This window comes from Castor canadensis, chromosome 13, assembly GCF_047511655.1.
Source record: "Castor canadensis chromosome 13, mCasCan1.hap1v2, whole genome shotgun sequence".
Classification (NCBI taxonomy): Eukaryota; Metazoa; Chordata; class Mammalia; order Rodentia; family Castoridae; genus Castor; species Castor canadensis.
Window position 1 is genome coordinate 91671660 of NC_133398.1, and position 16098 is coordinate 91687757.

General features: G+C 41.3%; 1 protein-coding gene across 6 annotated transcripts in view; it reads left to right on the top strand.

Annotated features, from left to right (window-relative positions):
- The window catches only part of Slc28a3 (solute carrier family 28 member 3), a 68715-nt gene extending 55071 nt beyond the window's left edge, over window positions 1–13644 (top strand). For 4 of the 6 annotated variants that reach the window (XM_074052272.1, XM_020183874.2, XM_020183875.2 and 1 more), the window contains 7 exons: window positions 51–181; window positions 1867–2035; window positions 2845–3042; window positions 7738–7819; window positions 8396–8494; window positions 8728–8848; window positions 9691–13644. In XM_074052272.1, coding sequence (XP_073908373.1) covers window positions 51–181; window positions 1867–2035; window positions 2845–3042; window positions 7738–7819; window positions 8396–8494; window positions 8728–8848; window positions 9691–9817 — 927 coding nt within the window. In that variant the 3' untranslated portion in view covers window positions 9818–13644. The other 2 variants (XR_012440500.1, XM_074052275.1) reach the window with 2 other exon arrangements.
- Window positions 13645–16098: the final 2454 nt, after the last annotated feature.

The window sequence follows — 16098 nt, forward strand, 5'->3', positions numbered from 1 at the left end:
GCACAAGAGAAAAAAAAGCTAAGCCTGTTTGCCTTCCTCTGAAACTGCAGGTGTCATCGACCCACTTGCTAACGGCCTCAGTCATGTCAGCACCTGCATCACTAGCTGTTGCCAAACTCCTGTGGCCTGAGACAGAGAAACCCAAAATAACGCTCAAGAATGCCATGAAAATGGAAAGTGGGTAAGTGGTTCACAGTGCTTAGTTTGTGACTACACAAGCTGGGGCAGTGAATCCAAGTTCAAAGCACAGAAAAAACTGATAACAAGAAATCACAGTGAATTATGATATTATGATATCATCAATTTGAATTATAATGATTGAATTGAATTCATAATCAAATTATGAATTATGATATTGTTAATTTCCCAGACTCTTAGACCTTACCAAACAACCTTGTTTCAACACTCAGGGACAGCCTTTCATGTAGACTCACACGCTTCCTTACCTGTTCCCTGTAAAGTAGTTCACTGTACGTACAGCATAGTGTTCACTGAGCCTTGGATTGAGACTGTTAGAATTTTGTCTCAAAAAATAAGAAACTTGCCTCATTTTCTTTTCCTTTGAAAAAGAAGGAAAAAGGGGGAAGGGCTGGGATTTAAGATGTGTAAAATATTTCATTAACTTGCATAATTCATCTGTTAACATGTGTCTGAGATTCCTCCCTCAATTGCATGGAAATAAAGTCATCCTGAGTAAAAAAGCAAGTTACCAAAAAATACAAATCAAGGTTAAGCATCCCTAACCCAGAAATGTAAAATCCAAAATGTTCCAAAATCCAAAACTTTTTGAGTGCTGACACGGTGCCACAAGTGGAAAATTCCATGCCATTAAACTTTATCTCATGCACAAAATTATTTAAAATATTATATAAAATTACTTTCAAGCCATGTATATAAAGTATATATGAAATACAAGTTAAGTTCATGTTTAGACTTGATCTCACCCCCAAGATAGCTTGTTATGTATATGCAAATATTCCAGAACTGAAATCTGAAACTTGTCGCAAGCATTTCAGATAAAATATATTCAACCTGTAGATCCACTTATAAAGTCAGCAGCCATGCAAATTTTTTTAGTTTTAATATTTTTGGCAGTAATAGCATTTGAACTCAGGGCCTCAGGCTTGCTTGGCAGGCACTCTACCACTTGAGACACTCCGATAGCCCTTTTTTGTGTTGTATGTTTTCAAGACAGGGTCTCAAACTATTTGCCCAGGCTGGCCTCAAACCACTGTTTTCCCTATCCCAGTCTCCCAAGTAACTAGGATTACACGTGTGAGCCACCGGCCACATTCTGTTTCTTAAATGAAGTAAAGGCCTTCCTTAAGTTGTTAGTTTTTTGTTGCTATTGTTGTTTTTTGGTTTTGGGGGTTTTTTTAGTGGCACTGGGTTTGAACTCAGGGCCACATGCATGCTAGGCAGGCGCTGTACTGTTTGAGCCACTCCACCAGCCCAAGTTGTTAGTTTTTATGCCATGAATATTTTAGATTCTCTGATAGCTAATTTTAATAAATAATTTTAAACCTATATTATTTTATCATTTCCCAATTTTGATTTTAAAAGTACATTTGGGGCTGGGCATGTAGCTCAGAGGTTGGGTGAGGCTTAGCATTCATGAGGCCCTAGTTTCAATCTCTAGGGCCACCAAAAACATCCAAAGAGATAATATAACAGATCCCACATTCTCATTACCTATATTCAGCAATTAGCCCCGTGATGATTTTTGGGATCTGGTGAGCATTTTGACCAAGGCACAGGTTGAGGGCTGGCCTTTCACCCAAGCAGCTCTGATTATGCCATTTCTTCCTCTGTGACACCACCCATCAACACTCCTGATAATTCTAGAATTGCTATTTTTTGCTAAAGTGATTCAAGGAATCTCCTAGAAGCTGCAACACAGGGAGCGTCTTCATCCATCCCTCTGGTGGCCAACATCGCTGCGAATCTGATTGCCTTCCTGGCCCTCTTGTCATTTCTGAATTCGGCCCTGTCCTGGTTTGGAAGCATGCTTGACTTCCCACAGCTGAGTTTTGAGGTATAATTCCACCATACTTCCACCCTCTGTTTTATTTCTGCCTATCTTTGTTTAAAAATTAGTTTTTGGACAGCCTTCCCTAACTACCTGTGGCATACTCTTAGCCACTCTAGGAGTGTCTCTGGTAGTCCCCATCTGTCTGCACCCCAGCTTTTCTATCTTCCTCCAAACAGTCATTCTCTCCTGACCCTTTCTTGAAGAATCCAGGTCACTTCAAATGACCCAATTCCAGCTTTGACTCCTCGATAAGTCTGTTCTCTGTTGCTATAATAGAACACCTGACTGGGTAATTTATAAAGAAGCTTATTTAGGTCACAGTTCTGAAGACTGGAAAGCCAATGTCAGGTGGCTGCCTCTGCCCAAACTTTGGTGTAGGCAATGTGCTGCTCCTTGCATCGGCATGGTATGGTAGAAAAGCAGAAAGGTCAAGCAGACACATGCAAAGGGAGTGAAGAAAGACAGAGGAGCTGGTTCACATTATAACAACCTGCTCTCTCAAGTACTAAACCATTCCAGGGAGAACTGATGCAGCCTTACAAGAAAGCTGTTAATCCACCATAAGGCCCCATCACCTCTCAATTTGGCCAATTACATTGGCAGCTAAGGCTCAACCAACAAACAGGAGTTTGGGTGAGTAAAAACCAAACCATAGCAACACCTGATAGATAAAAATGTGCAACTGAATGTGAGAGGAATTTTTTTGCCTTGAGGAGACAGAGGTGGCAGGAACCATCTTGTCACTGAGGTTGAAGCAGAAGACCTAGAAGAAAACCACTCTTCTAACAAAGTATCTACCTCTGGTTTTGCAGCTCATATGCTCCTACATCTTCATGCCCTTTTCTTTCATGATGGGAGTAGACTGGCAAGACAGCTTTATGGTTGCCAAACTCATAGGTTATAAGACATTCTTCAATGAATTCGTGGCTTATGAGCACCTCTCAAAGTTGATCAATTTGAGAAAAGAGGCTGGACCCAAATTTGTAAATGGTGTGCAGCAGTATATGTCGGTGAGTAAATAGTCTGATTTTTCAGTACATGCCTTCGTGTTATAAGTATGTCTGTTACCCTGTTACTTGTGTCTCTGTGTCAGGCACTATGCCAGTCACTTGAATTATATTAGAACAAAACAATCCAAAAATTCCTGATCTTGTAGAGCTTATAGTGCACATAGCACCTTGTAATTTTTCAGTTACATTGAATTAATGATGTGTGTATGTGGGGGAGGAAGAGGGAAAGAGAGAGAGTGAGAGCGTGCTAATTCATACCACTATGATAATTTACTTTGAAGAACTATAGATACAAAGCTAGAGTCATATGACCTGGGACTAGACTCAATCAGTCAACAAATATTTATCAAATACCTTCTATGGCAACATGGTAGATACTGAGGCTACAGCATTAAACTAGTTAGGAAACCCTCTGTTAGTCAGATTTGTGTTACAGGGACAAAATACCTGACTTAATCAACTTAAAATAAGGAGTTGTTTATCTTGCCTTGTGGTCGCAGAGATTTCAGTCCATGCATGGTCCATTGGTGCTGTAGCTTTTAAGCCTGTGGTAAGGCAGAATATGAAGGTGAGAACATATTGTAGAGAAAGCCTGCTTTCCAAATGGCCACTGAGAAGCAAAGACAGAGGAAGAGTGGGGCTGGGGTCCCAATATCCCCTTCAAGGGCACATCCCCAATGACCTTACTTCCTTTTACTGGCCCCAACCTCCTAAAGGTTGCACCACCTCTGGGGACCAAACCTGTTAGTATATAGGCCTTTTGTGAATATTGAGGAACCAAACTACAGCAGGCCCTAGCCTCATGGAGCTAATAGTCTAGTGATCATGATGAGCTCTGCCTTTCTGCTTAAGGGACTTTTATGAGCTCCGAGAAACTGCCTACGTGCCACATAGCGTCTGGCCATCCTCAAGAGATAGTAAGATACCATTGCTACTGTCCAAGGGGATGAGGGGGTAAAAAGCTCAGATCAAGAGCCTGCAAAGAGCTGTTTTCATCTGCCTGGACTTTGTTGGGATGAGGAAGTTGAGCGAGGCTGTATTTGCTACTGAATCTCCTACTTCTTTCCCCTGAAGAACAGAATTGTCACACAAGGAAACTTAAGGGAAATAACAGACATTTCTGACCACCACCATTACTCATTGAAATACCTACTTGACATTAATATCTCAGGCACGTATTGAGTTTTGCAAGGAAAGGAGAGGAAAAACATGCTGCCTAGGCATGAGACTGCTCATCCCAAACACCACCACCACCACTCCAGCTTCCCAAAGACCAAGCAAGCCAATTTCCTCCCACATATCACACCAGAATAACAGCCTACCCCAGGAGAGTACTGACATATTTTGTGGTCAGGGGCACTTTGACCCACACCTGATGTGAACAGGGACTCTGTGGGGCTCCTGTTTCTCATGCTTATTTTTCAGCTAACCTCAGGGTGGAACTCGGCCAATTGTCTCATTGTTTGGATGCCACTTAAACCGGTTTGTTTCCCTGCCAAAAGTAAACAATAGGCTAAATTAAGTGAAATGTTTTCTATCCCCAACTGTCAGTTGCCAGGAGAAAATAGTTTTGTTAATGAGTAAAGCAAGCTGCCAGTTCTGGCAATACCAAGCAGTCTTGTGAAAAGATTGTTAGGAAGGTGGAGATGAACTGTAGAACTGATTTGGTTTGGGGGTTAGCCCAGCCCAAGGCAGGTACACAGAATCCATGTGGAAACACAAGCCCAATGGCCTTTGCTATTGTTGAGTCGTGATGAAATCAGCATTTGTTACTCCAAATTTCTAATTTCCAATCAACAGAGTGGGGAAGAGTCCCAGTGATTTCTGCTTGCCAACCATGAGTATGGGATGTGTCCCAACATTGCCCTAGAAAATCTGCCACCTGACTGAAGCACACTGCTGACCTGGGTTAGAGCATGTATACAGCACCCACATCCAGACAATAAGCTCTTTGTGACTCCGCCAGTTCCTCTTTCTTAAAGATAATGCTTTGCATGTTTATTTTTCATTTACAAGTAATGATGCATACAGGGGAAATAAGTCTTCCTCCCTATCTCTCTGCCAGCCAGCTTTTCCCCCTCGAGCAGTTGCTGACCTTGCACTTTGCACTCAGTAGCGTCTCAGATACCTTTCCACATCAGCGCCTGTGGCATCACTTTGTGTTGCATAGCTAGCACACAACTCATCTTACTAGTCCCTTGCTGATGAACACTCTTAGCAATGACCATCCTTGCTCATGTATGTAGATCTTCACTCACACACAAAGGAGAGTCATGGGATGTGTTGTTAGTTTCCTAGTGCAGTGCATCTCTTTCCATTGCTTAATCTTCCACATTTGTGGACAAATGCAAAATGGAATCATCCCAGCCTCTTTTGCCTCTTCTGATAAAACCACACATGACTATATCTGTGCATCACCCCATCCCCACCCCCAAATAAGGAAGAGTAAATGCAAGCCCTTTGTGCCATCATTCTGCCCAGAGTCTCTTAATAAGCATGCCTGGTTTTGAAGCCAATTGAACAAAATGAAAAGCACTTAGAAAGGGTAGGGGATGAGGATGAGCTTTTCCAGGAACTGCGGACTGCACAAACACTCGATATTTTTTTTTCTTGCCTGCTGTATGCATGCTGTTTGAAAATATCAACACAGAAGTTCTTAGAACCCATGAGAGAAGAAAGGGCCTTATAATCAGCAAAAAAAAAAAAAAAAAAAACTTGCCTCAACCACTTGATCCTTGAATGTAGGCTTTCAAAAATCAAGATAGCACAAAAAAAACTGCTACTTTTGAACATAGCATTTGCTTGGTTTGTTCTTTGAATCAAATCGTACATGTTTAGGATATTGGAAAAGAAACTTGTCATCCTGGTTGTGTGGGTATTTTGCCAGACTGAGTGTGCCTCTTGCCTTCAACCTGAGGGAGAATGACTAAGCCCTAAGCAGTGCTCAACTGTTGGAACAGAGCTAGTAGGCCACATGCATGCTTTTATAAATTCACCTAACCTGAGAAAGACCTGCTCATTCTCGCACTTCCAAGTGTGCATGTTGACATCCCCACAGAACGATCAGAGCTGACAAAGGCAAGCACATTCCATGGCCAGATTGATACCTGAGAATGAATTTCCTTTTCACTGATACAATGCCTTGATTTCCCTCATGTTCCTACAGAGTCTCAGACAACCAATGATCTTTCTTTCACTGTAGATTACTGTTAGCATTTTGTAGCTGTGGCAAAATATATGTGGTAACTCAGATACTTAAAGGAGGAAAGGTTTCTTTGGTTTCATGGTTTCAGTCCATGGTCACATGGTCCAGTTGCTTTTAGACCTGTGGTGAGGTAGAGCACCATTGGATAAGCACATGGCAGAGGAAAGCTGCCTACCTCATGGCAGCCAGGAAGCAAAAGAGAGCCCCTCCCCCATAGTCCATCAAGCTATGAATCCTTAACTGGATTAATCTAGTCATGAGCTCAAAGTCCTCATGATCTGTTACCTCCCACAGGCCTCTAAACACTGCTGCATTGGGGACCAAGCCTTGACACAGGAGCTTTTGGGGAATGTTTAAGATCGAAACCATGGCAATTACTTTTGCCTGTTTCAGCAAATGGATTCCCTTAGCATTCATGCCGCTGTAAATGTTGTTTTGCTTTTTCTTGCAGAGTAGTACTCTATTTCACAGAGCTCCACAATTTGTTTATCCGTTTTCCTGTTGCAGGACATTCAAGTTGCTTTAAGTGCAGGGCTATTATGAGTAAAGCGGCTAGAAATATTCATGAACAGTCTTTTTGTGAGCATGAGTTTTGTCTCTCCTAGAAAAACTGCTGGGTCATACAGGGAGTGTGCATTAACTTGGTGACAGTGTGCCACACAGCCCAGCCTGTGCCATTTTACATTCCTACCAGCAAGCCCTAAGAGTTCCAGTTGCTTTACATCCTTATCGCCCTTAGTGTTGTCACTTCTTAAATGTTAACCATTTCAGTAAGTGTAGAGTGGTGTCTCATTGTGTTTAATTTGCGTTTCCCTGGCAACTAATGATGTTAATCATCTTTTTGTGTTATTGGGGATCTTGTGCCATTTGCATATCTTTTGTGAAATATTCAAATGTCTTTATCCATCTTCCCTTGGGTGTTTGTCTTCCTATTGAGTTATTTGCAGTTCTTTATATAATTTCAATAAGTCCTTTGTCAGATCAATATAATATGAATATTTTCTGGGACCAATTTTATATCTCCAGCAGCTAGTACTGTGCCTGGCATATTACAGCAGAAGGCCGGGTCATATGGAATATTAGGAGTAATCAATGAGCAAGAAGGACCATTTCTAGATGCCAAGACCACTAATTCCAAATCCACTGTAGAATGTTTCTTAAATCCACACAGCCCCTTTCCACACTCCCTCAAAAAAATGGAAAATGGTAGAAAAAAAAGTCCAAGAAACCATGGGCACTTGATACCATACACTGTATATTTATTTGTCAATATTAATTCTGAAGTCAAAATATGAGGCCCAATTGGGTTTTCAGATTTCTTTCCTTTTTTTTTTTTTTTTTTTTTTTTGGTGGTACTGGGGCTTGAACTCAGGGCCTTGTGATTACCAGACAAGCACACTACCACTTGAACCACAACCCCAGCCTGGGTTTTCAGGTTTCTTAAGCTGGATCAGATCATGTACACATCGGTGCTTTATGCTTGCTTACAGATTCGTTCTGAGACAATTGCCACTTATGCCCTCTGTGGTTTTGCCAATATCGGTTCCCTAGGAATAGTGATCGGCGGACTCAGTAAGTGACAAGAATATTCTTCAACAACAGATGTGGCATACACACACTTTGGATCTCCGTCTTGCTCTGTAAGATTATTCATGTCGAGGGGAAGTGGCTCTTCAACAGTAGTTTCTCTCCCCCCCCATCCCCCGCCCCCCACCAAACCCTAGTGCTCCTATGTGTATCCAGGCTTACCTCAGGAAGAATGTGCTCTCACATACAGCTGCTTCTCAACCCAAGGGTGACACAGAGGTCTCACCTGTATACCAGTGTTAATACATTTACAACAGCCACCTAGGAAAGGATTCTGAGGGCAATGGGAAAATGCTGTGATTTATTATGCTGTCTGCCATGGGCATCAAAGTTGATGGTGACAGGTGAGCTGGAGATATCAGATTGGCTGATCCCTTCTGGCAACTCATTTGCTTTGCCATGCCCTCAATTCTCTGTGAGTCTTTTGGAAGACACTTAGGACTCACTTCTTTTCAACTGACTCGAGACGCCATTGGTGAAGCAGTTGTCAGAGACTCGAAGTAGGCTTTCTAATCGATAGCCTCAACACTAATCTCACGCACCCTCTTCCATGTTTCCCAGCTTCCATCGCTCCTTCCAGAAAGCGTGACATCGCCTCCGGAGCAGTGAGAGCCCTGATTGCGGGGACGACTGCCTGCTTCATGACAGCCTGCATTGCCGGTACTACATCCTGTCCCTTGTGTCCTGGTTCCCACAGGACGACAGCTTTTGGGGAAGTAAGATGTCCAGCCTGCATGTACAGCGTACGCTGCCACAGAAAGCTGAGAGTCAGAGTACTGCTGAGCAGATTGGAAAGTGAAGGCTGTGGAGCAGGGCAGAGAAGCTAAGAACAGAAGGCGAGTTCTGAGACTTCGTTAATTATGAAAACAAATGGTGCTCTGTTCCATTTCCAGGCTTACTCTCCGGCACCCCTGTGGATGTCAACTGCCATCACATTCTAGAGAATGCGTTCAACTCTAGTTCACCTGGCAACACAGCCACAGTATTACCTTGTTGCCAAAGTCTGTTGAACGGGTATTGTATTCTTGATTAAAACTTCTTTATGATCCCTTAGTAATAATCTAATCTGACCCAAAGACCCCATCCACTTAGTTTCACAACTTTATAACTAAATTTATTTTCATATAAGAACTTGCACAGCAATTCTAACAACCTTTCCCTTTGACTTTTCGCTGATAAAACTAGGAACCAAAAACCTAATAGTACTGCTCAAGTATTTAATGTGCCCAGCTGTGCATTAGGCACTTGGTAGGAAATAGTTCACTTCAGCATTGTAATCACCGTGTAAACTGGGCACTGTCAACATTTTTTCGCATTTGATATAATGGGGATGAGGGGACTATGTCCACTGAAGCAAAATTAGTTTCAGCACAATTGAGATGTGAAATCAGGTCTGCCTGCAGCAAAAGTCGACACCCTTAATTACTACTGTCTACTGCCTCCTTTTAAGGGGACTAAGGCTGTCCTGAGCATGTAGGATGGGCTGTGGTAGGTGAGATGCCACCGGTGGCCCATGCCAGTCACCTCCACCCTCTACAGTTTCCAGTCACAAAATCAATATCCTCACCCCAGCTACTCTCCTTAATGTATAAGTGTTTTATAAGGATTAGCTGTTTTATAAGGATTAATTCTATCCCTTTGTTTATTCTGGAGGATAGGGAGGAACCTTTCAGGGAACCCAGAATTTGAGGGCCAGAACTACCTGTGTGGTGCCTGCCTTTAACCCTCCCTAACTAGAATGTGAAGAATGGAAATCAGCTTTCCGTCCTGTGCCATTTTTAATGTGGCATCTTCTATTTACCTACTGTTTCTGCCGTCTAAGACTCAACTAACTGCTTCTTTCTACTTTTCACCAGTACTGTAATCATGGGGCCTGGTGAGGTCATCCCAGGAGGAAACCACAGCCTGTACTCCTTGAAGGGCTGTTGCCAACTGCTGAATCCACCAACACTTAACTGCAGTCAGATCCCTAATATATTTTGAGTTCAGCCACTTCTCTGATGAAACTCTGGATGCAGATGCTGAATTTCCTGCTTTGGAGGAAAAAGAAGAAGCTATTGTCCACAGATTGATAACTTCTTTCATGAAATCAGCTTTAATCACAAGGAAAGAAGAAAAACAAGAGCAAACACTTCAGAGCTACACCATTTTCCTCCACCTCTTCCCTCTTCAACCCATCCTTTTCCACTAAAAACTCCTATGATGTCCCAAAGTGAGGCATTGTCTACAGTCCCAACAATGGTTTCTGACTTCAGATTTTTTTCAAGGCATTTAATGAGAATGCAGGTATAAATTGTCACTCCCAATAGCTGGGCTATGACTCAGCCATGTCCTCCTAGTGCTTAATTTGTCTATAGGTAGTCCAGAGTGATTTTTTGTGTTCATTTGTGTGTTTTTGTTTTGAGACAGTCTCACGATGTAGCCCAGCCTGATCTTAAACTTGACATCCTTCTGCCTTGACCTCTTGAGTGCTGGGCTTCAAGCATGTACCACCATGTCTAGCAAGAGTGGCTTATTTTAAACTCATCTCAGGTGAGGTCACTGCTATGGTGATAAGCTAGGGTGACCTCACTTACCTGCAATACCTTGAACTTGAACCTCACATGAAGGAAAGCTAATCAGCAGCCATCAGCTACCCTCCAGAAGTCCTGCACAAACCAAGAGTCCTTCAGAAAAGCAGTTTGCAAATTTATGTTTCACTCATATTACATGTTTATAGTGGTCAATTTTGGCTGTTGTCCACATTTCAAGGACCCAGGATAAAAAAGCAGCCCTGTGTAGGCTATGCTGGTCTTAAGGATAAGAAAGATGAGACAACATGATGGCTCTTAAAACTTCTGTGGATAGTGACATCTTCACTTCCACTACATTCCATTAACCAAAGCAAGTCCTGTGACAAGCATGATGTCAGTGACCATAGATGAATGTCTTGTCATAGATGAATGTCTTGTCATAGGGAGAGATTGTGAACACCTTATAGAAATAATACTATGCTACAAAGGCACACAATATTTGTGTCTGTCTTCAAGGAGTCCACCTGTGATAGAGCACAATTGCAGTCCTGTCCATGTGCAAATTTGGTCATATTCCTGGCAACAAGACTGGAAAACAACTACCCCTCAGTCAAAAAGCCATATAAAGACCAATTGAAGAAGAAAAATAAGTCCTGACTGAGATCTGAACACCTTCCATTGATTCTTTCATTGACTAGGAAGACATCAGTAACAAACTTGTTTACCAGGTGTCAGTGTCTCAGAAGAAAATGCCAGAGATGTCAGTGGAGTGCTCTTTAATGAAAGGTTCATCGCCATTACTCTTAACAGTATAAAGACCACATTGTGCCATGGGCTGTGGGGGGAACGACATTGATGCCTCTGAGTCAGTGATTCACAAGGAAGAAACACTAAATGTGAAAATGGTTCTGCAATACCTTATGTTTATTTTGTTTCTCTTCTGTTCGTGTACAAAAGTAATTTTTCTTAAAAAATGTGTAAAAGCTTGAGTGTTTTTGTTGGTTTTATTTTGTTTTTTTTTTTTGATGGTGAAAGAGAGAGCTAAAACTCCAAAGATTCTTTATTCTCAAAGTAAATATTTCTAATTAGATAGTCTAGTAGATATTTCTAATTTTTAGGCTGGGCATGATGGCACATGTTTCTAATCCCAGCTACTCGGGAGATGAAGGCAGGAGGAAAGTTCAAGGCCAGCCTGGACAAAGTCAGCAAGACCCTATCTCAAAAAACAAAATACAAAAAAAAAAAAAAAAAGGGCTGTGGGTGTGGCTCAAGTGGTAGAGTGCTTGCCTAGCATGCACAAAGTTCTGGGTTCAATCCCCAATATTGCACAAAAGAAAAAAGATATATTAAAACTTTGATTGTATCAGATTTTCTTGTACCTTTTTGGTTTTTAGTCATTAGGAATGTATATTTGCCTGTCTTTTTTGCTCTGTGACTTTATTATAGCCTATGGTAGTATATCAAGAGTGCCAATTATTCATATTTTGCTTCTCTTTGTCTTCTATAGCTGCTATTTTCTCTCTAATCCTTTTTGACTCTTTGAATTTTTTTATTCCATTTTAACCTAAGAAGCTCTTTGCTGCTTCTAGAGTGTCTGTCTGGCAAACTAATTTTTAAATTCTGTCTTTTGTCATTACTGTTCCTGAATGTTTGTCACTCTTCTCTGAGCTTCTTTGCTTGTTTCAAGGAAAACAATTGCTACCCTATTTATTAAGTTTTCTTTTCAAATAGTAAAAGGGTAATAGCCATTTATAATTTTTAAATGCATATTGTAAAAAATGGAGTAGAAAGGCTGTCCACAGTGGCTCAAACCTGCAATTCTACCTAGAGGCAGACATCGGAAGGACCTCAGTTCCAGGCCAGCCAAGGGAAAAGTTCATAAGACTCCTATCTCAACCAATGGCTACACACAGTGGTTCATGCTGTCATCCCATCTAGCCATGGAAACAAAACTAGGAGAAGCACAGTCCAGGCCAGCCCAGGCATAGAACAAGACCCTACCTCAAAAAAAAAAAAATGTAAAAATGGCTGATGGTTGTGGTGGAGCACCTGCCTAACAAGTTCAAGGCCCTGAGTGTGACCCCCCCCAGTACAGCAAAAAAAGAAAAGAAAAGAAAATGCAAAGATGTATATATAAATATGACTAAACAGCTTTCTCCCCACCCTGTTCACACTGGCTGTCTTGCCAGTCTTACACACCCCATTTTGTTCCTGTTAACTGACCAGCACACTCTCCTTTTTCCTTGCTTGTGTAAACATAGATAATTGGGGACTTTGTTACTGCTACACAAATAGAATAAGTTTATTTACTTATTACCTTCACCTTCCTTCTTTTTAGCTGTAATAGATCGTGGACATTCCTGCAAACCATTATAGTTCTAGCTTTATCCTTCCCTTCTTCCTTGCTTATTATAGGTGTATGCACACATGTGTACAATTCAACATAAAGGAGATAATATATATGCTAGGGGAAGAGGAGAGGTGGACATTTGTTGAAGTTTGATCTTGAATGTTCCCCAAGGGCCCCTGTGTTGAAGGCTTGACCCCCAGCCTGTAGCGAGCTGGGAGGCGGTAGATCTTTTAGGAGATCGGGCCTAGTAGAAGTTAGGTCACTAAGGGTGTGCCCTCAGGGGGGATGTTAGGACAGCCCCTGCTCTTTCTTTCTACTTTTGAGCCAGCACAAAGTGAACACACTCGCATCATGATATACTGTACCACCACAGGCCAAGCCAACAGAGACAAGTGATCACTGACTGAAACGTCTGGAAATTGTACGCCAAAATAAACCTTTCTTCTTTAAAAGCTGATTATCTTTAGTATTTTGTCACTGTAACAAAAAGGTGACTGACAGATTTTTTTCTTTCTACTTCCTTTCCTTCTTTTCATGGTCCCCAATTCCCACGTACACACAACCCAGCTTAAAAAACCTGAGATGTAATCACTGTTCTTTTGTTAATTTCGGTTTCAGGATATATTTTCCAAATACATGCATCTATGTAGAATTGGAATGGCAGTTTGACAAAACTGAGTTTACTGACATTTCTATGCACGCTTCTTTCTATAACAGTCTTTGTGGCTATTTCCTCAATCCCTCAATCCCACTGACAAAACTTAATTCACTCTAGCCCATTTCACATTATGTATATATGTTAAAACATTCCTGTATGAATATACATTCACTGAATATCTGTTTGCAGGTTTGGATTTGGGATTTATTGGTTTTTGATTTTGGGTTTTGTGTTTTCCTACTTTGAACCGTGTGTACATTTTTTTAAATAAACCAGTTCTTTTGTTTTCTATTATAATTTAACATTTCCTATTAGCCATGTAAAAAAAGCAAAAAAGAAAAGAGTAAGATTAATTTTCATAATACATTTGTTTTGGGAGGTGTTTTGGTGGTACTAAAAAAGCATCAGGGCCTCACGTTTGCTAGGCAGGCCCTCTACCACTTGAACCACTCCATTAGCCACAACTTTCATAATATATTTATGAAAAGTATCACTCCAGTGGGATGCTGCACATCTCATCAAGGCACTGTGTGTTTATTGGCAATACTTAAGCTGAAAAGTTATTATAAACATGCTTAAGTTTTCCAATAATTGAAATGAATATCAATTTTTAAATTAATACAAAAATTTAGTTACTAAGTTGCTCCATATTTCAAGTACTTGTGGCTACTTTGATGGATAAAGTTCTGTAGGATGATCGCCTAGGTTAGGTGAAGTGTATTTTTGGTATTAATATATGATGCCACGTTGCCTTTTGGAGAAATATGATGCCTTAATTGTCACTTGCTTTGGCAAGATTTCTAATGTGTTTTATTCATCTATCTCTGTTTGCATATGAGATGCTTTTGGGGGTTTTTTTGTTCGTTTGGTTTGGTTTGAGACTGGACTTGAACTTATGATCCTCTTTTCCCAGCCTCCCAAGTACTGGGATTACAGGCATGAACCACCATGCCTGGAAAGAGAGATGTTTTTAAATGTTCACATAGGTCTCTCATTGACTCTCTTTTAATTGTCCATCCTTGAACTGAGAGGAGCGATGTTATTCCTGAGTCACTGAAGAAAGGATAGTGAGGCTAAGGACTAGGCAAACAGACACTTTGAACTGTTGCCTCCAGAAACCTTCCCATTAGTACCTGTGTATATTGAGTGGCTCTGGGCTGGCTGAATGTTGCCCTCCTCCCAGTGAAACCACCTGATGGAGTTTTTGGTACACAGTTCATTTCTTCGCTCCTCTTGGGCAGATGTAGAAGCTAGAGGGCTACTCGTTCTCACACACAGTTCATCCTCCACCTACCTGCCCATTATCAACAAAGATGGCTGTACATTCTTATGTATCTGAGGCCACTCAGTGCGGACAACACGCTGTTCTCAAGTGATGCATCCTGACCTTGTTTCAAGCTCTGATGTTTCCTTTGGAGAATTCTGCCCCCTCAAAGTTCAAAGTCTCCAGACTTCTCCCTCTGTCTTCACCCCGGTACAGTTTTCACTAATCTGAAAGCCCCTTATCACACACAGGATTATGGTTTCAGATCTGAGCATTTCCTAATTTCAGTGAAGATGAAATTTTGCTGTACTGATCTTGTTCTCCTTGTTTTCTGTTGGTTTACAAAAACATAGTATGAGGGCAGAAATGGTGTTTCTGTATGATTATAAACAAATTCTCTGACTCTGAAGATGACTCAGGGTCTGAACCAAAATTAGAGTGGAGATATGTGAGAATTTTCTTTGATTTTTTTTTTTTCAGTTGGAAAATCAGCATACCCAAGCTGTTAGGTTTATGTGACAAGATCTCTAACTACGCAGATGACTTACATCCATTCATTTTGCTGGCGCCTAACTACTTTTCTGCTTCTGCAGTTTAATTAAGCTGGTAGGACATTATGAAGAGCTTGTATGTGCACTTGCTCAGTGAGGCTGACTTCCGTTTACAGAACAATTCCAAAAATCAGGCTTGCTTCTAGAAGGTATTAAAGGCCAGTCAGGACACAGAGTGCCAGGAAGGATTAACCTGCTCTGAATGTACTAGAGAAAGGGAAAGGGAGGTGATCATTCCTCTTTTAAACTGGCAGGAGCACAGGACACCCAAGAATGGTTCCAGTGCACGCTGTGGTGCTAACGAGCCATAAGATTCTGAGAAAGACTCTTTATAGCCTGTTACTTAATTTTGTTTTAAGATCATGCAAGAAGAAAGGTATATACTTACTCATTCCTTTTGTGGCACTAAAGCGCATACAAGCTTGGGATAAAAATTGTGTTTTCCTTTATAACACATGGGCAATGTGACTGCCCCACCTGTAGAGCAAATATTTTCAACCCTGCTCAGTAGTGAGCTACACTGCATTTTCATTTCAAGAGACCCTGGAAAATAAAAAAGTAAATCTACCTGAGTCAGCCCTTCCTAACCATTCTGTATTTTCTAAAAATTGAAGGACAATGATGGCATGAAGACCAGGAGACATGGAACAGAGGAAATACTCAAATGGCAACTTTAAAGTTTAGTCCTATGGCTACTGATGATATTAACTTTACCATGAGAAACCAAGGTTATGAAAAACTTCGTGTCTGACAAGCCATGTTAACATGCAGGATCATGCCAGGAGCAGGTGGCTCACTCCTGTAATCCTAGCTACTCAGGAGGCAGAGATCAGGAGGATAGCAGTTCGAAGCCAGCCTGGGCAAATAGTTAGTGAGACCCTATCTCGAAAAGACCTATCACAAAAAAGGGCTGGTGGAGTGGCTCAAG